Source organism: Microcaecilia unicolor, chromosome 1 (assembly GCF_901765095.1).
Source record: "Microcaecilia unicolor chromosome 1, aMicUni1.1, whole genome shotgun sequence".
NCBI classification, from domain to species: domain Eukaryota; kingdom Metazoa; phylum Chordata; class Amphibia; order Gymnophiona; family Siphonopidae; genus Microcaecilia; species Microcaecilia unicolor.
This window is the reverse complement of record NC_044031.1, coordinates 180,267,033-180,290,743: the sequence shown is the minus strand read 5'-3', so window position 1 is coordinate 180,290,743 and position 23,711 is coordinate 180,267,033. Positions and strand designations below refer to the sequence as shown.

Genomic DNA, 23,711 nt, shown 5'->3' with positions numbered 1-23,711 from the left:
GGAGGTTGATCCGCAGACCTCTTTCCTGAAAGGACCAGGCTCCCTGAGTGTGGAGCCCATCTACATGTGCTCTCCACCCCAGGAGAGATGCATCCGTCGTCAGCACTTTTCGTGGCTGAGGAACTTGGAATGGTCATCCCATGGTCAAATTGGATCGAATTGTCCACCAGTGGAGAGAATTCCGAAAGCCGGTGGACAGTTGGATGACATCCTCTAGATCCCCCGCAGCTTGAAACCACTGGGAAGCTAGGGTCAATTGAGCTGATCTCATATGTAGACGTGCCATGGGCGTGACGAACTGTGGAGGCCATGTGCCCCAGAAGTCTCAACATCTGCCAAGCCGTGACCTGCTGAAACACTCGAACCATGGACACCAGGGACAGAAGATTGTCCGCCCTTGTCTCAGGACGATAAGCTTGAGCTGTCTGAGTGTTCAACAAGGCTCTAATGAATTCCAATGCTTGGACTGGGGTGAGATGGGACTTGGGATAATTTATGACGAACCCCAGTAGCTCTAGCACCCGAATAGTCATTCGCAAGGACTCCAGAGCACCCTCCTTCGAGGTGCTCTTCACCAGCCAATCGTCGAGATAAGGAAACACATGCACTCCCAGTCTGCGCAGCGACACTGCGACTACAGCTAGGCATTTTGTAAACACTCTGGGTGCAGACGCCAGACCAAAAGGCAGTACATGGTACTGAAAGTGCTGTGTTCCCAGCCGAAATCGAAGATACTTCCTGTGGGGTCCAAGATGGCACTGTGAATGGACGCACCTGTGTTAGCTCCTGGAAGTTGCTCTGTTTGTAGGTCCTCTTCGGTGCCTCCGTCGCCTCATCAAGCATGGGGAAACGGAGGGGAAAAGTGAAGGAACATCCTTCAGCTCCTGTGACTTCTTCGGCGACGAGGCAGACAACTTTGCAATTTTTCAGACAGCAACCGGGTCCTCAGGGTTTTTCGACCCCCTCTGCAACTCTCGGCGCTTCAGTGTCGATTGAGAATGGAAACGGGGCTTCCCTGAGCCCCGTGGAACGAGTTGCTCCACCCCAGCCTGGAGGGGAGTTGCTGGCAGTTCTAACAGGGAAGGAAGCCAAAGGGGCTCAGCCCAACCTGTTTGAGGGAGTGTCTGCAGTAACAGAGGCTGAATCTCAACGCCGAGAACTATTGCTAAAATCAGCTTCAAAGGTATTGCCCCAGGACATAGTTTCTAAACTTGCTCGTGTTGAAGATCAACCTCACTCTTCTCCAGCCATTAGTGGTGTGAATAGACCAGCAACTGTGACATTAGAGTCACTATGGGATATGATTTACAGCATTCACACTTCTATACAAACTACTTTAAAAATGAATACTTCTGACATAAAGACTCTTTCTGAGGCTGCCCTGCTTCAGGCGCAAAAGACTGCACAGCAAACCTTAGATTTGGAGACTGTGAATACTAAAATTCAAGAAATGGGATCTGTAGAAACGGCTTTGGTTAAGGATAATAATTTCCTACATAAAAGATTGGAGTACCTGGAAAACCAGGCTAGAAGACTTAACCTCAGGTTTCTTAATTTTCCCAAATCGCCTTTAATTTCCCCTTTGGATATGGTTAAAAAATATATGATTGATATTCTTGGAATGGATAAGGACTCACTGCCTCCCCTTACTCGGACTTATTACATCAGGAGTGGTGGAAGAAAATCCCCCGATAGCAGGGGAATGAATGGATCTTACTTCTTTCCTTGAAAGTTCATTGGAGATAATTACTCAAGAGGTTGACTCTGCTTGTTACTTTTGTGCTGGAGCCTGATAGGAATGCCATATTAAGGCTTTCCTTGAGACACTTAGAAAATCTGTTTCTGGGCTCAAAAATTCGTATTTTTCCTGATCTCTCAAGGCCTACACAGATGAGACGGAGGGCCTTTTTGGAACTCCGCCCTAGGGTGGTGGCACTGGGAGCAACTTTCATATTACATTTTCCTTGTTATTGTAATGTAATGCTTGAGGGTAAACAGTTTCAATTTGTAGACCCAAAACAGTTAAAAGAATTTCTAGACGCTAGAGTGGAATTGAATGTTGTGTGCCCTCCCTAAACGCAGGCTGGGGTCTGAACCAGAGGTTGCAACCATTAGTTCGTAATTATTGCTATATGTTTTACTTTAAATTCTAAATTCTTGGATTCCAAATTTCCTAAACTTGTGGACAGAAAAGCTGTTAATGATATTTCCTTTTATTTCTTTTTTTTTTTTGCCTCTTGTATAAATGCCGATTGCATACCCACGTATTGTGATGATATATTGAAATATATGAATAAAGAAATAATAAAAAAGAGAAGATACTTCCTGTGAGATGGAAGTATCGAGATGTGTGTGTAAGCATCCTTTAAGTCCAGAGAGCATAGCCAATCGTTTTCCTGAATCATGGGAAGAAGGGTGCCCAGGGAAACCATCCTGAACTTTTCTCGGACAAGAAATCTGTACAGGGCCCTTAGGTCTAGGATGGGACGCTTCCCCCCCCCCCCCCCCCCCTTGTTTTCTTTTGCACAAGAAAGTATCTGGAATAGAATCCTAGCCCTACTTCCCCTGGTGGAACGGGTTTGACCGCTTGGGCATTCAGAAGGGCGGAGAGTTCATCTGCAAGTACCTGTTTGTGCTGGGACCTGTAAGAATGAACTCCCGGTGGACAATTTGGAGGTTTGGATTCCAGATTGAGGGTGTATCCTGACCGGACTATTTGAAGAACCCACTGGTCGGAGGTTATGAGAGGCCACCTTTGGTGAAAAAATCTCCCCCCGACTGGCAAGTCGTCTAGCACGGACACTTTTATAGAGGCTATGCTGAACTGGAGCCAGTTAAAAGCCTGTCCCTTGCTTTTGCTGGGGATCCGCAGAGGCCTTAGTCGCATACTGTGGATGAGAACAAGCGCGCTGGGACTGAGCCTGGACAGGCTGCCGAGAAGCAGGAGTGTACCTATGCCTAGCATAGGAATAGGGAGCACTCCTCTTTCCTCCAAAAAACCTCCTAGATGAGGAGGTAGTAGCAGAAGACGCCCGGCAGGAGAGAGAATCCATAGCATCATTGTGCTTCTTGAGCTGGTCAACCAGATCCTCTACTTTCTCACCAAAAAGGTTATCCCCCGGCAAGGAACATCCGCCATCCAATGCTAGACTGAATGATCCAGGTCAGAAACACGCAGCCACGAGAGTCTGCGCATCACTATACTTTGGGCAGCGATCCTGGATGCTACATCAAAAGTGTCGAACGTAACCCTGGCCATGAATTTTCGACACGTCTTCTGCTGCCTGACCACCTGGCGAAAAGGCTCGGCCTGCTCCGGAGGGAGTGCATCAACCAAGCTAGACAGTTGCCTCACTGATTTCCGCAAGTGGATGCTTGTGAAGAGCTGGTATGTCTGGATTTTGGCAGGGAGCCTAGCGGCCTGATACGCCTTCCTCCCAAAAGAGTCCAAGGTTCTAGATTCGCCTGGGGGCACCGAGGCATAGTCCCTAGTATTCTTGGCTCTTTTGAGAGCGGAGTCCACCACCATGGAATTGTAAGGTAGCTGAGACTTCATCAATCCAGGCTCCCCGTGGATCCGATATTGGGATTCAGTCCTTTTAGGGATCACAGGATTAGATAGAGGGAACGACCATAGTAACATAGTAGATGACGGCAGAAAAAGACCTGCACGGTCCATCCAGTCTGCCCAGCACTACCAGTCCCGCCTCCCACCACCAGCTCTGGCACAGACTGTATAAGTCTGCCCAGCACTATCCCTGCCTCCCACCACCGGCTCTGACACAGACCGTATAAGTCTGCCCCGCACTATCCCCGCCGCCCAACCACCAGCCCCGGCACAGACCATATAAGTCTGCCCAGCACTATCCCCGCCGCCCAACCACCAGCCCCGGCACAGACCATATAAGTCTGCCCAGCACTAGCCCCGCCTCCCAACCACCTGCTCTGCCACCCATCCTAGGCTAAGCTCCTGAGGATCCCTTCCTTCTGCACAGGATTCGACCAGTTTCGCATAAGGACTTCCTTCAGTACATTATGCCAAGGAGCTGTTGCAGCCTGTCTAGGTGGAGAAGGATAATCCAGGACCTCGAGCATCTCAGCCCTGGGCTCATCCTCAACCTCCATAGGGAAGGGAATAGCCGCAGCCATTTCCCGGACAAAGGAGGTAAAGGATAGACTCTCCGGTGGAGAAAGTCTCCTTTGTGGTGGAGGGGAAAGTTCAGAAGGAATTCCATAGGACTCATCAGAAGAAAAGTACCTGGGATCCTCCTCTTCCTCCCACGAACGCTCATCTTCAGTATCGGACAAGACATCTCTCTCAGAGCAGTCTGAAACTGAGCCTACCTCGACGCCAAGGAACGACGTCCTTGATGGCGGTGCCGAGAAGTCAACGCCCACCTGAACTCCGGTGAAGCTTCCTCCACCAACGTCAAAGGGGAGTCAACCTGGGTGGCAGCTGACACTGATGCCGCAGGCAGCACCGAGGTCGGGGACCTCACCACAGGCGAAGGGCCAGATACCGCTGCAGCAGACGGTACGGAAGGCGCAAGCACCCCCGACACCGAAGCAGACTGGCGCAATAACCTTTCCAGAAGCTCTGGAAGCAGGGCCCTGATGCGCTCATCGAGAGCCGCCGTCGAACAAGGCTGCGGGGTCAGTAAAGGAGTCGGTAGCAGAATCTGTCGAGGTACCAGGCTGCTAGTCCGACGCATCAGCACCTCCTGAATAGAGGGAGAGCGATCCTCTCGGCGCCGATGCTTCTCGGGTGCCAAATCCCTCGACGCCCCGGAGCTCCCGGCACCGTGTGTCGAAGGAGAACGATGACGGTGCTTCTACGCCTTCACTCATCATCGAGACTCCTCGGTACCGATGAGGAAGACATGGAATCCTCACGTCTCCTCTGGGCCAGGTCCGACGAAGGTCAGTCCCGGGGGGGGGTGGCCTGCATAACAGGAGGCTTCGAGACAGGTGGAGACCCACTCGATGCCTCACTGCTCCCAGCACGAGTTGGTTGTTCCGCAGCCATTACCTTCGCTCCCGACGTTGATGCGTTCCTCGATGTCAATGCCGCCGACCTCTGTATCGATGTCGAAGGATCGGACCGAGCCCCAAAAAGCTTCTCTCATTGGGCCTCTCGAGACACTTGAGTCCGTTTCTTCATGCGAAGACATAGACTACAAGCGGCTGGGCTATGGTCGGGCCCAAGGCACTGGATACACCAGACGAGGGTATCGGTACCCGAGATGGTCCGGTTGCACCGAGTACAATGTTTGAAGCCACTGGGTGTCTTCCATGATATGGAAGGAAAAACGGCTTCTGCGAAATCAAAAGACGCGATCGTGCCTGTTAAAAGAAAAAAGGGCATGAAAAGAAGGGAACAACCCGACCACGCAGCCTAAGCTGGCTGCGTCGAAAAACAAAGGAAATTTTAAAAGGGCAAAAAAATAAAGAAAACTACGGGAATTTTTTGTTTTTAAAGTGTGAATTTGTATAAAAAAAGAAAAGAAAGAAGGCAAAAACCTCAAAACGAAAGAAAACTCTTTCCCGGGCCTGAGAGGAGCGGGGAAAAAACTCGACCGCACCTCAACACGGAGAAAAAATATCTGAGCGGGAACGCTCACGTGACGGGTGGGAAATTGGTCCGCGCATGCAAGATTTTAAAATATTTTGCTTGCAAAATGCCGGTTCCCAGGCCGATGCGGACGTCGACCTACATGTGAGAACAAGCAGCCTGCTTGTCCTCGGAGAAATACAGATACTCCTAAAGCAGGCTTATTTTTGCCAAAACACGGGACCGTGTCGAGTCCATTGTATCTAGTCTTTGGTAAAAAAGACTTTTATCCATCTACCTCTGGAGTCCTGCCTGGTTTGGTTGTCCTGCGTCCCTTCCCTTCTATTTCAGTGCCAAAAGTTAGGCGCCAAACTTTTGGTGTACTATACAGAGTTACTCTAACAGAGGGTAATGGTAGGCACAAGGTTGAAAGGTTGTCAAAAAGACATGCCAGGGGTAGGAATGGGAACACTAGTATTGGTTTACATATGAGAAACTATATGCTTACGTAGATAACAGAACAGGAAGACAAAAAGACAAACTGGGTGAGTCATCTGGCCCTCATTTTCCTAGTTACTATGACCTTATGAAACTACATATGTATCTTTTTCAGACAGGACTTTTTGGCCTTGGCATCTCATATACAGTGGGGGAAATAAGTATTTGATCCCTTGCTGATTTTGTAAGTTTGCCCACTGACAAAGACATGAGCAGCCCATAATTGAAGGGTAGGTTATTGGTAACAGTGAGAGATAGCACATCACAAATTAAATCCGGAAAATCACATTGTGGAAAGTATATGAATTTATTTGCATTCTGCAGAGGGAAATAAGTATTTAATCCCTCTGGCAAACAAGACCTAATACTTGGTGGCAAAACCCTTGTTGGCAAGCACAGCGGTCAGACGTCTTCTGTAGTTGATGATGAGGTTTGCACACATGTCAGGAGGAATTTTGGTCCACTCCTCTTTGCAGATCATCTCTAAATCATTAAGAGTTCTGGGCTGTCGCTTGGCAACTTGCAGCTTCAGCTCCCTCCATAAGTTTTCAATGGGATTAAGGTTTGGTGACTGGCTAGGCCACTCCATGACCCTAATGTGCTTCTTCCTGAGCCACTCCTTTGTTGCCTTGGCTGTATGTTTTGGGTCATTGTCGTGCTGGAAGACCCAGCCACGACCCATTTTTAAGGCCCTGGCGGAGGGAAGGAGGTTGTCACTCAGAATTGTACGGTACATGGCCCCATCCATTCTCCCATTGATGCGGTGAAGTAGTCCTGTGCCCTTAGCAGAGAAACACCCCCAAAACATAACATTTCCACCTCCATGCTTGACAGTGGGGACGGTGTTCTTTGGGTCATAGGCAGCATTTCTCTTCCTCCAAACACGGCGAGTTGAGTTCATGCCAAAGAGCTCAATTTTTGTCTCATCTGACCACAGCACCTTCTCCCAATCACTCTCGGCATCATCCAGGTGTTCACTGGCAAACTTCAGACGGGCCGTCACATGTGCCTTCCGGAGCAGGGGGACCTTGCGGGCACTGCAGGATTGCAATCCGTTATGTCGTAATGTGTTACCAATGGTTTTCGTGGTGACAGTGGTCCCAGCTGCCTTGAGATCATTGACAAGTTCCCCCCTTGTAGTTGTAGGCTGATTTCTAACCTTCCTCATGATCAAGGATACCCCACGAGGTGAGATTTTGCGTGGAGCCCCAGATCTTTGTCGATTGACAGTCATTTTGTACTTCTTCCATTTTCTTACTATGGCACCAACAGTTGTCTCCTTCTCGCCCAGCGTCTTACTGATGGTTTTGTAGCCCATTCCAGCCTTGTGCAGGTGTATGATCTTGTCCCTGACATCCTTAGACAGCTCCTTGCTCTTGGCCATTTTGTAGAGGTTAGAGTCTGACTGATTCACTGAGTCTGTGGACAGGTGTCTTTCATACAGGTGACCATTGCCGACAGCTGTCTGCCATGCAGGTAACGAGTTGATTTGGAGCATCTACCTGGTCTGTAGGGGCCAGATCTCTTACTGGTTGGTGGGGGATCAAATACTTATTTCCCTCTGCAGAATGCAAATAAATTCATATACTTTCCACAATGTGATTTTCCGGATTTAATTTGTGATGTGCTATCTCTCACTGAAGACAAAAAGACAAACTGGGTGAGTCATCTGGCCCTCATTTTCCTAGTTACTATGACCTTATGAAACTACATATGTATCTTTTTCAGACAGGACTTTTTGGCCTTGGCATCTCATATACAGTGGGGGAAATAAGTATTTGATCCCTTGCTGATTTTGTAAGTTTGCCCACTGACAAAGACATGAGCAGCCCATAATTGAAGGGTAGGTTATTGGTAACAGTGAGAGATAGCACATCACAAATTAAATCCGGAAAATCACATTGTGGAAAGTATATGAATTTATTTGCATTCTGCAGAGGGAAATAAGTATTTAATCCCTCTGGCAAACAAGACCTAATACTTGGTGGCAAAACCCTTGTTGGCAAGCACAGCGGTCAGACGTCTTCTGTAGTTGATGATGAGGTTTGCACACATGTCAGGAGGAATTTTGGTCCACTCCTCTTTGCAGATCATCTCTAAATCATTAAGAGTTCTGGGCTGTCGCTTGGCAACTTGCAGCTTCAGCTCCCTCCATAAGTTTTCAATGGGATTAAGGTTTGGTGACTGGCTAGGCCACTCCATGACCCTAATGTGCTTCTTCCTGAGCCACTCCTTTGTTGCCTTGGCTGTATGTTTGGGTCATTGTCGTGCTGGAAGACCCAGCCACGACCCATTTTTAAGGCCCTGGCGGAGGGAAGGAGGTTGTCACTCAGAATTGTACGGTACATGGCCCCATCCATTCTCCCATTGATGCGGTGAAGTAGTCCTGTGCCCTTAGCAGAGAAACACCCCCAAAACATAACATTTCCACCTCCATGCTTGACAGTGGGGACGGTGTTCTTTGGGTCATAGGCAGCATTTCTCTTCCTCCAAACACGGCGAGTTGAGTTCATGCCAAAGAGCTCAATTTTTGTCTCATCTGACCACAGCACCTTCTCCCAATCACTCTCGGCATCATCCAGGTGTTCACTGGCAAACTTCAGACGGGCCGTCACATGTGCCTTCCGGAGCAGGGGGACCTTGCGGGCACTGCAGGATTGCAATCCGTTATGTCGTAATGTGTTACCAATGGTTTTCGTGGTGACAGTGGTCCCAGCTGCCTTGAGATCATTGACAAGTTCCCCCCTTGTAGTTGTAGGCTGATTTCTAACCTTCCTCATGATCAAGGATACCCCACGAGGTGAGATTTTGCGTGGAGCCCCAGATCTTTGTCGATTGACAGTCATTTTGTACTTCTTCCATTTTCTTACTATGGCACCAACAGTTGTCTCCTTCTCGCCCAGCGTCTTACTGATGGTTTTGTAGCCCATTCCAGCCTTGTGCAGGTGTATGATCTTGTCCCTGACATCCTTAGACAGCTCCTTGCTCTTGGCCATTTTGTAGAGGTTAGAGTCTGACTGATTCACTGAGTCTGTGGACAGGTGTCTTTCATACAGGTGACCATTGCCGACAGCTGTCTGCCATGCAGGTAACGAGTTGATTTGGAGCATCTACCTGGTCTGTAGGGGCCAGATCTCTTACTGGTTGGTGGGGGATCAAATACTTATTTCCCTCTGCAGAATGCAAATAAATTCATATACTTTCCACAATGTGATTTTCCGGATTTAATTTGTGATGTGCTATCTCTCACTGTTACCAATAACCTACCCTTCAATTATGGGCTGCTCATGTCTTTGTCAGTGGGCAAACTTACAAAATCAGCAAGGGATCAAATACTTATTTCCCCCACTGTATATCACCTCCTTTAGAAAAATTCTTACACCTGCCCAATAAGTAGTATCAGATCAAAGAAAGAATCTAGTTTACAAATACTCTATAATAGAAGAAAACAGCATAAGCCAGCGATTCCCAAACCTGTCCGGAGGAAACCCCTGCCAGTCAGGTTTTCACAATATCCACAATGAATATCATGAAGTTGATTTGCATACAATGTCTCCTTGGTATGCAAATCTATCTAATGCATATTCATTACAGATATCCTGAAAACCTGACTGGCTGGGGTTCCCACGGGACAGGTTAGGGAACCCCTGGCATAAAGCTATACCACAGGTTTGCATGCAAACACTTGAACTGTTATCCTCATATTACAAAAACATTACTGGTTAATGACTGTAAAATTATTGCATCTAACTAAGGATCTTAGAAGAAGCCTTACTTTGGAAAATGAGTGAGAATTAGTGTTCGCTTCTCTGGGGGTAGTTTATCTTTTTCCTGCCTAGCCTGTTCCAGGAGCTGTCGTCTCATGACAGTAAAGACAGAGCGAAGCAGTGTTCTCCCAAACACCTGTGTGGTTTCATACCGAGGTAAACTGTCACAGAACTGGGGGACATTACAGTAACAGAGCCACCTGCAACAACAGGAAAGAAAGAAAATAAGAAGCTAACCCTAAATAAAAGTATGCATGTCTAATAAAAGTTTATGCAGGCAGACGCATGTAGAACAGGCTTTTGAAAAATGTCCAGTCTTACTGTAGGGAAAGGTACGTGCACTAATTTTTACTACTGGGATGAAGGTCAAGTTTTGAAAGTTAAAGCCCATACAGAGATTTGATTTTCAAAGCTCAATGCATACACATTCAAGAAGATTCTGCACTTGTTTAATTTCATTTACAAGATTTAGAAACCTGCGCTTCACAAACAGAATCAGGAAAATGAACATGCTTTTAAATCTTTAAATTTTGGCTCCTCCTAACCAAGGGCTCCTTTTATTAAGGTGTGTTAATGATTAGCATACACTAAATGCTAAGAAGCTCATAGGAATAAAATTAATTTCTTAGCATTTAGCGTGTGCTAAATCCATTAGCACACCTTAGCAAAAGGAGCCCAAGTTGAGTTGATTTTAACCATGCTATCTCTCTATATAAAACGCACCTCCAACGTTCGAATGAAGCCTCACTTACCCAACGTTCCAAAAGTGAAGGGGGTGAGATCGCTTTGTGTCTGCCCCGCCCACGCGTCAAACTTGACGTCGAGGGCGGAGCGTCAGGGAAGGAGACGGCGCTCCTGACGTCTCTAGCCTTCCCTTCGCTGTGTTCCGCCTTCTTCTGATGTCAAGGATGATGTCAGAAGAAGGCGGAACACAGCGAAGGGAAGGCTAGACGTCGGGAGCGCCGCCTCCTTCCCTGACGCTGCGCTGCCGGAACCGCCACGGAGGTAAATTTAAAAAGAAAAAAAAAAACAAAAAGAGATGTTGGGGGGAGAGAAGAGGGTGGGCAGGGGAGAAACGACAGCATGGATGCGAAGGGGGGGGCATGGATGCGAAGGGGGGGGGGGAGAAGAGGCCGGGCCAGGCTGGGACATGGGAGAGAGAGGAGCATGGATGCGAGGGGGGGGGGGGACATGGAAGGGAGAGAGGGGAATTGCTGGAAAAGGATGAATGGAGGGGGCAGGGGACAGAGGAGCATGGATGGGCATGGATTGGGAGGGCAGGGCTCAGGGAGAGAGGGGAATTGCTGGAAAGGGATGAATGGAGGGGGCAGGGGACATAGGAGCATGGATGGGCATGGATTGGGAGGGCAGGGCTCAGGGAGAGAGGGGAATTGCTGGAAAAGGATGAATGGAGGGGGCAGGGGACAGAGGAGCATGGATGGGCATGGATTGGGAGGGCAGGGCTCAGGGAGAGAGGAGAATTGATGGAAAGGGATGAATGGAGGGGGCAGGGGACAGAGGAGCATGGATGGGCATGGATTGGGAGGGCAGAGCTCAGGGAGAGAGGGGAATTGCTGGATAGGGATGAATGGAGGGGACAGATGGGCATGGATGGATATGGATTGCAGGGCAGGGCAAAGGGAGAGAGGGGAATTGCTGGAAAGGGATGAATGGAGGGGGCAGGGGACATAGGAGCATGGATGGGCATGGATTGGGAGGGCAGGGCTCAGGGAGAGAGGGGAATTGCTGGAAAGGGATGAATGGAGGGGGCAGGGGACAGAGGAGCATGGATGGGCATGGATTGGGAGAGCAGAGCTCAGGGAGAGAGGGGAATTGCTGGATAGGGATGAATGGAGGGGACAGATGGGCATGGATGGATATGGATTGCAGGGCAGGGCTCAGGGAGAGAGGGGAATTGCTGGATAGGGATGAATGGAGGGGGCAGGTGACAGAGGAGCATGGATGGGCATGGATTGGGAGGGCAGGGCTCAGGGAGAGAGGGGAATTGCTGGATAGGGATGAATGGAGGGGACAGATGGGCATGGATGGATATGGATTGCAGGGCAGGGCTCAGGGAGAGAGGGGAATTGCTGGATAGGGATGAATGGAGGGGGCAGGTGACAGAGTACCATGGATGGGCATGAATTGGGAGGGCAGGGCTCAGGGAGAGAGGGGAATTGCTGGAAAAGGATGAATGGAGGGGCAGGGGACAGATGGGCATGGATTGGGAGGGCAGGGCTCACACTCTCTCTCATATACAATGTCTTTCTGACTCACACTCTCACACACTCTGTCTCACACTGTATCACATTCACTCTCTATGTGCCACACAGTCACTCACACACTCGCTTGGTCTCATACACTCACTCTCACAGAGAATCTGTGTCTCACACACACTCTCTCTCTCGCACACACACACACACACACACACACACACTCTCTCTCACACTGTGTCTCACATACACACTTGCACACACTCACACTCACAAACACACTCACACCCAGACTCACTCTCTCTCTCACACACACACACACACACTCACACTTTCACTCTGTCTCTCACACAGTCACTCTCACATACACTCTCCCAAACATACACACTCCGAGGAAAACCTTGCTAGCGCCCGTTTCATTTGTGTCAGAAACGGGCCTTTTTTACTAGTTCTATCATAAATAAATTTCATGAGGCCTCTTAATTTTCTTGCCTGTGTGCCTTGATCAGATTGTAAGCTCCAAATAGACTCTCTTTTGTGTATTGGTACAGTGCTGTGTACATGTCTTAGTGCTACTGAAATACATAGTAGCAGTAGAATCACACTGCTGCTCTGCAAGGTCTAATTTCCCTAGCAATTGAGGCACACAGCAGAAGAGACACTTTTAAGCACTGTGGAAGGGACTGACAAATCAAACAGCTTGGCATAATTTGCAACAGAATTCTTTGCACAACTCAGCAGTTATCAAAACCTGACCAAATGCCGAATGACTTTAAATCAGCAGTGTGTGCCGTAGTGCCCCACACTGCAACAGCAAATTCACAGGGGAGCCAGGGCATATTTTAAGACCTGTCCCATCTACCTCCCATCACCACCCCTGTGCTACTTCCCAGACTAACAGCAGCAGCTGCAAAACAAAATACAGCCATCAAGGGGCCACACTATAGAAACCTGCGGCTGCCGGTCCTGGACCCTCCGTCACTTCTTGTTCCGGGGCAGAGCTGGCATCCGTGGGTTTGTACAGAGCTTGGAAGAAAAATGGATGGAAACTATTCATCTTAATAAAAATTTAATACAGAATGTAAGAAAAAGTGCATGAGATAGAGAGCATCATATTTTTAAATATTGGTGTAACCTATATAATGATGAAAATTCATAGATAGGATAATATTTTGTTTAAAATCATTGACCATGAAGTTAAAAAATTTTTTTGTACATCTTAACAACGGAATTTATTTTTATTTTGTGTATACAAAGTGTTTTGTATAGTTGTATTTTTCTTGAGTTATATACAGTAAGGAAAGTCAACACTGATATGCGTGAACCTAACTTATTTTTATTTTTGTATTTTTTAACTCTTCATTTACTTAGAATGATGTTTATTTAAGTGACATTAGAATTATTAACATTATATTCTGTACAATTAAACATTAGTTTAATATGATTATACTAATTATTTTGACTGATATTATAGGTTTTTACTTGCTGTCATTTATTGTGTATATATTGATGTGCTCTACTTTGATTGGTTAAAAATGTTATTTCAGATAGATATGTTTATATTTTGGGTTTTATAGTTGAGTTTATTATTATTTTTACCATTATTTTTACTATATTGACATTGTGTTAATTTTATTTGTTTTAAATAGACTCCTGACGCAGGCCAGTAGGGCCGAAACACAGCTGTGTCGAGTCATATCACCTTTCAATAAAATTCTACGTTTTTTTTTAAATTTTTATTTGAAGTGTCGTCTTGTTTTTTCACATTTTTTGTTTTTGTCTTCTTTTTTTCTTATTTTTTGTGTCATCTTCGCTGTTGTTGTTCATTTGTACAGTGCAGCCCCATAATGGCTGTATTTTGTTTTGCTGCTGCTAGTCTATGGCAGCAGCAGTGGCGGTGTAGGTGGTGGGGGGAGAGGGGGCAAATGCTGGATGGACGAGGGGAGGACAGAGAGCAAATACTGGATGGAAGCACACCGCCAACTTCTTTGCTGATCAGGCAGCATGATCACTTCAGCTGGCAGTGCTTGGGCATCGGGTAGGATTCCATTGCGCTGATAAGGGGGGTGGGGGGGGAGTGGGAGGAGGAGACCTGACAGGAAATGTGTGGCCTAGGGGCACTCTGAAAACAATTACTTACACACTAATGGCACTGTCAACCACGAATGTCTGGGAGCCACTGCTTTAAATAATGAATTGTTAAAGTAGCCGTGGTGTTGAGCTGGCCCCATCGTTCAAGTGATAGGGCTGTGTACTGGCATCCCTATTCTGTCAGGGCTTGACGGATCTGGGTGTGGTAGACCCTGTGGTTACTGAAGGGATCCCTCCATGCTGGTGATGGTCCCCTAGGCTGTCCAGGGGAGGGGACAGTGGCAGTCACAACTAAGGGGGAAAGGGGGAGAGAAAGGGAAATGGGACTCAATATACCGCCTTTCTGTGGTTTTTGCAACTACATTCAAAGCGGTTTACATAGTATATATACTCCTCCACTCCACTATATAAAGGGAGGAGTTCACAACTACTGAACTGTTCAGAGGACTGTGATCTGTAGGTCATGATTCCACCGCTTAGTGCTTAATTTTTCTTATTCTATGAAGGATTTCAGTGCACTTTTAAAGCACCCAAGAGTGTCAAAATCCCTGTCATGTTATTGCTTACATTTAATATTACAAATCATTTAACAACATAGACAGGGTAATATTAGAACTGGCCGCATAAGTAGATGCATCCAGTGTATGTGTCAATAGTGGCAGTTTTAAGAAAAGATAAGTACACATATCTCTTTCTAAAACTGCTGTTGACTTGTGCATCTAGTGATGGCAAGCACACGCGTATAGGAATATATGATCCAGAGCAGGCATGCACACACACCTGTATCTGTGGAATTTGTATATATACTTTGCATTCTGCAAAGTATTGATTTTTATTTCTTTATATTCCGCCGTTTTCTAAGTTCAAAGTGGATCACAATAAAATATACATAAGCTCATTATAAAACAAACAACTGATAGCAATTATATTATTTTTCAGCTTCAACTGAAGAATATGATCGCCAGTACAACTTCAGTCCACTGTGCTACTCCTTTAATACATGCAAAATGCTTGTTTGAAAAAATACGTATGCAAACCACAGTCCAGCTCCATCCCTGGGAATGTCCACTTAAAAAAAAAAATAACATTTAAAAGTATGCCCAAGATTACTACCTATCCACACTTCTACGTATTTCCAATGACTTATTTTACAAACGGCTCTTTTTTTGAATGAAAAACCCAATTATAGACTTGAAACGAATTTCTAGAAAATGAAGATACATAACTGTAGCAGGTATTCTCCGAGGACAGCAGGCTGATTGTTCTCACGACTGGGTGACGTCCATGGCAGCCCCGATGATCAGAAATCTTCCTAGCAACAAAAATTTGCTAGAGCCTTCGAGTGCGAGCGAGCACCGCACATGCACGGCCATCAGCTTCCCGCCCGTCGTGCGAGAGTCCCGTTAGTTCGATAACAAAGCAAAGAAGGAAAAGACAACTCCAAAGGGGAGGCGGGCGGGTATGTGAGAACAATCAGCCTGCTGTCCTCGGAAAATACCTGCTACAGGTATGTATCTTCATTTTCTCCATGGGCAAGCAGGCTGCTTGTTCTCACGACTGGGGTATCCCTAGCCCCCAGGCTCACTCAAAGTAAGAAAGAAAGGTCAATTGGGCCTCGCAACGGCGAGGACATAACAAGGATTGACCTACGAAGAAAACATCTAACTGAGAGTGCATCCTGGAACAGAACAAAAATGGGTCTAGGGGGGTGGAGTTGGATTCTAAACCCTGAACAGATTCTGCAGCACCGACTGCCCAAACCGACTGTTGCGTCGGCTATCCTGCTGAAGGCAGTAGTGAGATGTGAATGTGTGGAGTGAAGACCACTTTGCAGCCTTGCAAATCTCTTCAATAGTGGCTGACTTCAAGTGGGCCACTGACGCTGCCATGGCTCGAACACTATGAGCCGTGACCTGACCCTCAAGAGTTAGCCCAGCTTGGGCTCAAGTGAAAGAAATACAATCTGCTAGCCAATTTGAAATGGTGCGTTTCCCGACACCAACCCCTCTTCTGTTAGGGTCGAAAGAAACCAACATTTGGGCGGACTGTGTGAAGAGGCTTGTCCGCTCCACATAGAAGGCCAATGCTCTCTTGCAGTCCAATGTATGCAACTGACGTTCAGCAGGGCAGGTATGAGGACGGGGAAAAAATGTTGGCAAGAAAATTGACTGGTTCAGATGGAACTCCACCTTCGGCAGGAACTTAGGGTGAGTGCGGAGAACTACTCTGTTATGATGAAATTTAGTATAGGGAGCATGGGCTACCAAGGCTTGAAGCTCACTGACTCTACGAGCTGAAGTAACAGCCACCAAGAAAATGACCTTCCAGGTCAAATACTTCAGATGGCAGGAATTCAGTGGCTCAAAAGGAGGCTTCATCAGCTGGATGAGAACGACGTTGAGATCCCATGACACTGGTGGAGGTTTGACAGGGAGTTTTGACAAAAGCAAACCTCTCTTGAAGCGAACAACTAAAGGCTGTCCAGAGATAGGCTTACCCTCTACACGTTGATGATAAGCACTAATTGCACTAAGGTGAACCCTTACAGAGTTGGTCTTGAGACCAGACTCTGATAAGTGTAGAAGGTATTCAAGCAGGGTCTGTGTAGGACAAGAGCGAGGATCTAGGGCCTTGCTGTCACACCAGACAACAAACCTCCTCCATTTGAAAGAGTAACTCTTTTTCGTGGAATCTTTCCTGGAAGCAAGGAAGACTCGGGAGACACTCTCAGAAAGACCGAAGGAAGCGAACTCTACGCCCTCAACATCCAGGCCGTGAGAGCCAAAGACTAGAGGTTGGGATGCAGGAGCGCCCCCTAGTTCTGAGTAATGAGGGTTGGAAAACACTCCAATCTCCATGGTTCTTCGGAGGACAACTCCAGAAGAAGAGGGAATCAGATCTGACGCGGCCAAAAAGGAGCTATCACAATCATGGTTCCGCGGTCTTGCTTGAGTTTCAACAAAGTCTTCCCCACCAAAGGTATGGGAGGATATGCATACAGGAGACCCTTCCCGCAATTAAGGAGAAAGCATCCGATGCTAGTCTGTCGTGGGCCTGAAGTCTGGAATAGAACTGAGGGACCTTGTGATTGGTCTGAGTGGCAAAAAGAACCACCACGCCCGAGTTGAGAGACCACTCGTGAGGTTGCATTATCCTGCTCAACCTGTCGACCAGACTGTTGTTTACGACTGCCAGATACGTGGCTTGGAGAAGCATGCCGTGAGCGCGAGCCCATAGCCACATCTGGATGGCTTCCCGACACAGGGGGCGAGATCTGGTGCCCCCCTGCTTGTTGACATAGTACATCGCAACCTGATTGTCTGTCTGAATTTGGATTATTTGATTGGACAGCCGATCTCTGAAAGCCTCCAGAGCGTTCCAGATCGCTCGCAACTCCAGGAGATTGATCTGAAGACCTGAATCCTGGAGGGACCAAACTCCTTGAGTGTGAAAGCCCATCTACATAGGCTCCCCACCCCAGAAGAGATGCAACCGTTGTCAGCACTTTTTGTGGCTGAGGAATTTGCAAGAGACGTCCCAAGGTCAAATTTGATCGAATTGTCCACCACTGAAGGGGAATTGTGAAAATCGGTGGATAGCTGGATTGCATCCTCTAGATCCCCTGCAGCCTGAAACCACTGGAAAGCTACGGTCCATTGAGCTGATCGCATGTGAAGATGGGCCATGGCAGTCACATGGACTGTGGAGGCCCATATGGCGTAGCAGTCTCAACATCTGCCGAGCTGTGATTTGCTGAGACGTTCTGGCCAAGGAAACAAGAGACAGAAGGTTGTCCGCCCTTGCCTCTGGAAGATAGGCATGAGCCGTCTGTGAATTCAGCAGAGCTCCTATGAATTCTAGTTTCTGAACTGGAAGAAGATGGGACTACCGTCAGGCATTTGGTAAACACTCTGGGCGCAGATGCGAGACCAAAGGGCAGCACATAATACTGAAAGTGCTGCATTCCCAGATGGAATCGAAGATACTGCCTGTGAGCTGGCAGTATCGGGATGTGTGTATAAGCATCCTTTAAGTCCAGAGAGCAGTCGTTTTTCTGAATCATTGGAAGAAGGGTGCCCAGGGAAAGCATCCTAAACTTCTCTCGGACCAGGTATTTGTTCAGGCCCCTTAGGTCTAGGATGGGACGCGTCCCCCTGTTTTCTTTTGCACAAAGAAGTACCTGGAATAGAATCCCAGCCCTTCTTGCCCCAGTGGAACGGGCTCGACCGCACTGACGCTTAGAAGGGTGGAGAGTTCCTCTGCAAGGACCTGCCTGTGCTGGAAGCTGAAGGACTGAGCTCCCAGTGGGCAATTTGGAGTTTGGAGATCAAATTGAGGGAGTATCCTAGCCAGACTATTTGGAGAACCCACCAATCAGAGGCTGAGAGGCCACCTTTGGTGAAAAAATTTTAACCTCCCTCCGACTGGCAGATCGTCCGGCACGGACAGTTTTATAGTGGCTATGCTCAACTGAAGCCAGTCAAAAGCCCGTCCCTTGCTTTTGCTGGGGAGCTGCAGGGGCCTGCCTAGGTGCACGCTGTTGACGTGAATGAGCACGCTGGGGCTGAGCCTGAGAAGGCTGTCGAGAAGGTGGATTGTACCTACGCTTACAGTAAGCATAGGGAGCAGTCCTCCTTCCCCGGAAAAAATGTCTACCTGATGAGGTAGATGCTGAAGGCGCCCAGTAGGAGAGTTTGTCAATGGCGTTCTCACGCTGGTGGAGCTGCTCTACCACCTGCTCGACTTTCTCGCCAAAAATATTATCCCCCCAGCAAGGGACATCCGCAAGCCCATTTGCCAGGCCCCCTCCCTGCCCATCTTCAAATCCTTGCTCAAAGCCCACCTCTTCAATGTTGCCTTCAGCACCTAACCACCATACCTCTATTCAGGAAATCTAGACTGCCCCCAACTTGACATTTTGTCCTTTAGATTGTAAGCTCCTTTGAGCAGGGACTGTCCTTCTTTGTTAAACAGTACAGCGCTGCGTAACCCTAGTAGCGCTCTAGAAATGTTAAGTAGTAGTAGTAAGCCGCTGCTGGACACGATTATCCAGGTCAGAGGCACGCAGCCATGAGAGTCTGCGCATCACTATACCTTGAGCAGTGGATCTGGATGCAACATCAAAAGAGTCGTAAGTACCCCTGGACAGGAATTTATGACACACCTTCAGCTGCCTGGCCACCTCCTGAAAAGGCCTGGCCTGCTCCGAAGGGAGCTTATCGACCAAGTCCGCCAGTTGCTTCACATTGTTCCGCAAGTGGATGCTCGTGTAGAGCTGGTAGGACTGAATTTTGGATACAATCATAGAGGACTGGTAGGCCTTCCTCCCAAAAGAGTCCAGAGTTCTAGATTCTCGTCCCGGGGGTGTCGAGGCAAAATCTCTAGAACTTTTGGCTCTCTTGAGAGCAGAATCCACAACCATAGAGTCGTGAGGTAACTGCGACTTCATCAACTCAGGCTCTCCTTGGATTCGATACTGGGACTCAACCTTCTTGGGGATGGTGGGATTACAGAGTGGTTTTGTCCAGTTCTTCAGCAATGTCTGCTTAAGGACATTATGCAGAGGAACAGTGGACTACTCCTTAGGTTGTGAAGGATAGGTCAAGGACCTCGAACATCTCGGCCCTGGGCTCATCCTCAGATACCACAGGGAAGGGAATAGCCACAGACATTTCCCGCACAAAGGAGGAGAAAGGAAGACTCTCTGGGGGAGAAAGCTTCCTTTCAGGCGAAGGAGTGGGATCAGAAGGAAAACCATAAGACTCCTCAGAAGAGAAATATCTGAGATCCTCCTCTTCTCCCCACGAGGCATCCTCCTTGGTGTCGGACAAGAGTTCGCGAACTGCAGTCCGAACCCGGGCCCGTCTCGACTCCGAGGAACCACGTCCTCGATGACGACATCAAAAGGACGACTCCCATGCCGGAGGCAATGAAGCTCCCTCCAGCGATGTCGACGGGGAGTCAACCTGGGTAGCAGCCGAGGCGCAAGCACTCCCGGTACCGGAACAGACTGACGCAGTAGCCCCTCCAGGAGACCTGGGAGAATGGCTCAGAGGCGCTCGTCCAGAGAGTCTGCCGGGAAAGTCTGTGGGGCTGGTGCAGGAGCCGGAGGCAGAAGCTGTGCAGAGCAGGGAGGTGGTACCGGACTGTCCAAAGACCGACACCTCTTGGATGGAGGCTGAGCGGTCCTCACGACGTCGACGCTTCCCGGGTGCCGAATCCCTCGATGCCCGGGAGCTCACGGTACCATGTGTGGAAGGAGACCGATGTCGATGCTTCTTAGCCTTCGCTCGATGAACGGCATCGATACTCTTCGGTACCGATGAGGAGGACGTGGAATCCGCACGCCTCCTCGGGGTAGGGTCCAAAAGTGGTCGGTCCCGATGGGCCTGCACAGCAGGAGCCTTCGAGACATGCGGAACCCACTCGATGGCTCACTGCTCCGAGCATGTTGTGGACTGCGGACAGCTATTACCTGCTCTCCCGATGTCGCCGCCGAAGTGCCGGGCAAAGCTCCAAACAGACATTCCCGCTGAGCTTTTCTTGACGCCTGTGTCCGCTTTTTAAGGCTAAGACACAACTTACACGTGTCTGGGCAATGGTTGGGCCCAAGGCACTGGATACACCACGAATGGGGATCGGTATCTGAGATTGCCCGGCTGCACCGACTGCACTTCTTGAAGCCGCTGGGAATCCTTGATGTCATGGACAGAAAAATCGTGGTGGCGAAGTCAAAGTTCTCGATGGTGCCAAGAAAAAAGGGCACAAAAGGGAGAAATACGGACGGCAACGAAACGAAACTTAAGCAGGGCCAACTGCTAAAACCTTAAGGGAACTTCCTTTTTTTTTTTTTAAATAAAGAGCTCAACAGAGCACAAAAAAGAAATGAAGAAAAAAAACAGTGAAAAACTCGCGAAAAAACAAAGGCTCTTTCTCAGGAGTAGAGAGAGAGATGGAAAACAACCGCTCCCTACCACGGAAAGAGAAAAAACTGATGGGACTCTCGCGCAATGGGCAGGAAGCTGATGGCCGCGCCCGTGCACGCTCGAAGGCTCTAGCAAACTTTTGTTGCTAGGAAGATTTCCGATCATCGGGGCTGCCGCGGACGTCACCCAGTCGTGAGAACAAGCAGCCTGCTTGTCCTCGGAGAATGACATTTATAGTCTGTTCCGGTACTGCCTGTAGACATAAAGAAATAAAAGCAGAGAAGGAAATAAATAAGAAGAATCAAATGAATCAAGAGGAAAAAACATAGCTAAATATTACCTTGTGTAGTTCACTTTATATCCAGCAATATCATCATTTGGGGAGCGCAATCTTCTCTGGGACGGCGTCTCCAAGTGCCAGTAGTTAATACGATTTAAAAACATTTTGGCCAGTTCAACTATCGTCTGTCTTTCTTTTGAAGGGAGATGGCTGAATTTGTATTGCACAAAATTATTAACTCCCTTGAAAAAGAAGGAGCACAAAAATGTTATTTATATTTATCATCTCCAGTATGCACAAACACTGGCACGCATTGCAGTTGTACCTACTTTTTTCTGATCATACACTAGGGATCACTACCTTAAGGATATGGTGGTAACATCACATATGATACTCTTCTATATGATCAACTAGAACAGGGGTAGGCAACTCCGGTCCTGCAGGGCCACTGTGTACCTTGCTGTCAGACCTGCCAAGTCTCCGCTGAGCAGCCTTTCCTTCCAGCAGCAGAAGGAAATGAAGTTTTAGGAAGGTCTCTCCTGCTACTGCTGAAAGGTTACCTCTGGTGCCATTGTGGGCAGGGCTGGACAGAGCTGTGGGCGGGGCAGAGAAGAGTCATAGACAGTGTGGGGCGGGCCCTAAATCTCCCACATAGGAAGTTGGCTCGCTTAGCAGCTCTGTACTATCTCTCAGCACAGTAACACACTTTACTTGTTCCTGGCTTAGTTCCTCAATTACTCAAGTCAAAACACAAAATGTGCACGGTTCCAAGTGAGGCTTGCCCTACTTGACTGTAGCAGCAGCAGCAATTCACACAGAGGGTAGAAGCCTCTGCCATGAGCCATCTCTGCTCCTTCTGGGCCTCTTCAACCTGGCTATGACCCTAGCTCTCATACTTTCTAGTTTCTGCTCTTCTGGCTCCACCCCTCCTGTGTCACTTCCCCCCCCTGGGTGGGACTATGGATCTTAAGGTGGTTCTGACACTATGAGGGAGTTATCCTTAAATGGAAGGTCACCATCCTATAGACTCCCTCATAGGGGAGTTAACATTAATTTCAACTAGGGCTACACATTAGTTGCGATTAATGCCGAGATTAACACATTAATCATTAATCACAATTAATGGTTAACCACCCTCCTTCTCTCCCTCCCTCCCTCCCTCCCTTCCCCTACTGGTTTACCTTGTTACTTATCTTTTTTTTTTTTTTTAATTTTTACTTATCTTGAATTAAGTCTTCGCCCTGCAGCAGCAGCCTATTGAACTGCTGCCTCGGCCTGCACCGGGCCTTTCCTTCCGACCTGTCCCGCCCCCTTCTGACACAACTTTCTGTTTTCAGAAGGGGGCGCTGGGTTAGACAGAAAGGCCCAGTGCAGGCTGAGGCAGCGTTTCAATATGCTGCCGCTGCAGGGCAAAGACTTACTGCAAGACAAGCAACGAGGTAAACTGGGAGAGGAGGGAAGAGCCGCCGGCGGTGGTCTGGGAGAGATGGCGGGTGGGCAGACAAGCAAGGAAGAATGCGGGAGGGCAGGGGGAAATGAGGGAAAATGCAGGAAGAGATGCATATTTGAGAAAAAGAGAGAATGGGAGACACACAGAGAAAGAATGAGTGAAGGCACAAGGGGCACATAGAGAGAGAGAGAGAGAGAGAAAGAATGGGTGAAAGCACAGGGGGTGCATGGGAGGGAGGAAGACAGAGAGAGAGAGAATGGGTGGAGGCACATGGGAGAACAGAGACCGAGAGAATGGGTGAAGGCACAGCGGGACACATGAGAGACAGAGAGAGGATGGGTGAAGGCACGGGGGGCACATGAGAGGTGAAAGCCCCTTCCAAAGATACAGTACCTGTTCAATGGCTGGTGGATAGCTGAAGCCCCGCCAGCCAAAGAAATCCTCTGAGTCACCTCCTTCCTCGTACTGCCTCAGGCGCAAGGAAGTCAGAGGGGTGCCTCCAGCCACCAACACTTGTAATCCCCAAGCATGCTCAGTTCATGTATGAAGTGAGTATGCTCAGTTCATGTATTAAGTGAGTATGCTCAGGGAGTGCCAGCATCAATGGCTGGAGGCACCCTGCTGATTTCCTTGTTCCTAAGGCAGCATAAAGAGGGAGGAGGATGCTTTGGCGGTGAACTGCTGGAGGCACTCTGCTGATTTCCTTGCTCCTAAGGCAGCACAAAGAGGAAGGATGACGTTTTGGCAGTGAACTTCTTCAATTGGCTTTGGCATCCCCACTAGCAAAGGTATGATATCGAATTTGGGGATGGGTGGGGAGTGCTGAGGGAGAGGAAATGTATACCCCCCATCAATCCTTATACCCACCCAATCCATCCCTATGTCCCCTCCCCCATGAACAGCTGGCTATGGCTCGACTTTAATTGCACAATTAA

At 48.3% G+C, this 23,711-nt stretch overlaps 1 protein-coding gene across 3 annotated transcripts in view; it reads right to left on the bottom strand.

Annotated features, from left to right (window-relative positions):
* Positions 1-23,711, bottom strand: part of KAT2B (lysine acetyltransferase 2B) — a 341,159-nt gene that overhangs the window by 209,651 nt on the left and 107,797 nt on the right. For all 3 annotated transcript variants that reach the window (XM_030202748.1, XM_030202756.1, XM_030202763.1), the window contains exons 5-6: positions 21,387-21,568; positions 9,825-10,016 (exon numbers count right to left, since the gene is read on the bottom strand). In XM_030202748.1, coding sequence (XP_030058608.1) covers positions 9,825-10,016; positions 21,387-21,568 — 374 coding nt within the window. The remainder of the gene's footprint in view (positions 1-9,824; positions 10,017-21,386; positions 21,569-23,711) is intronic.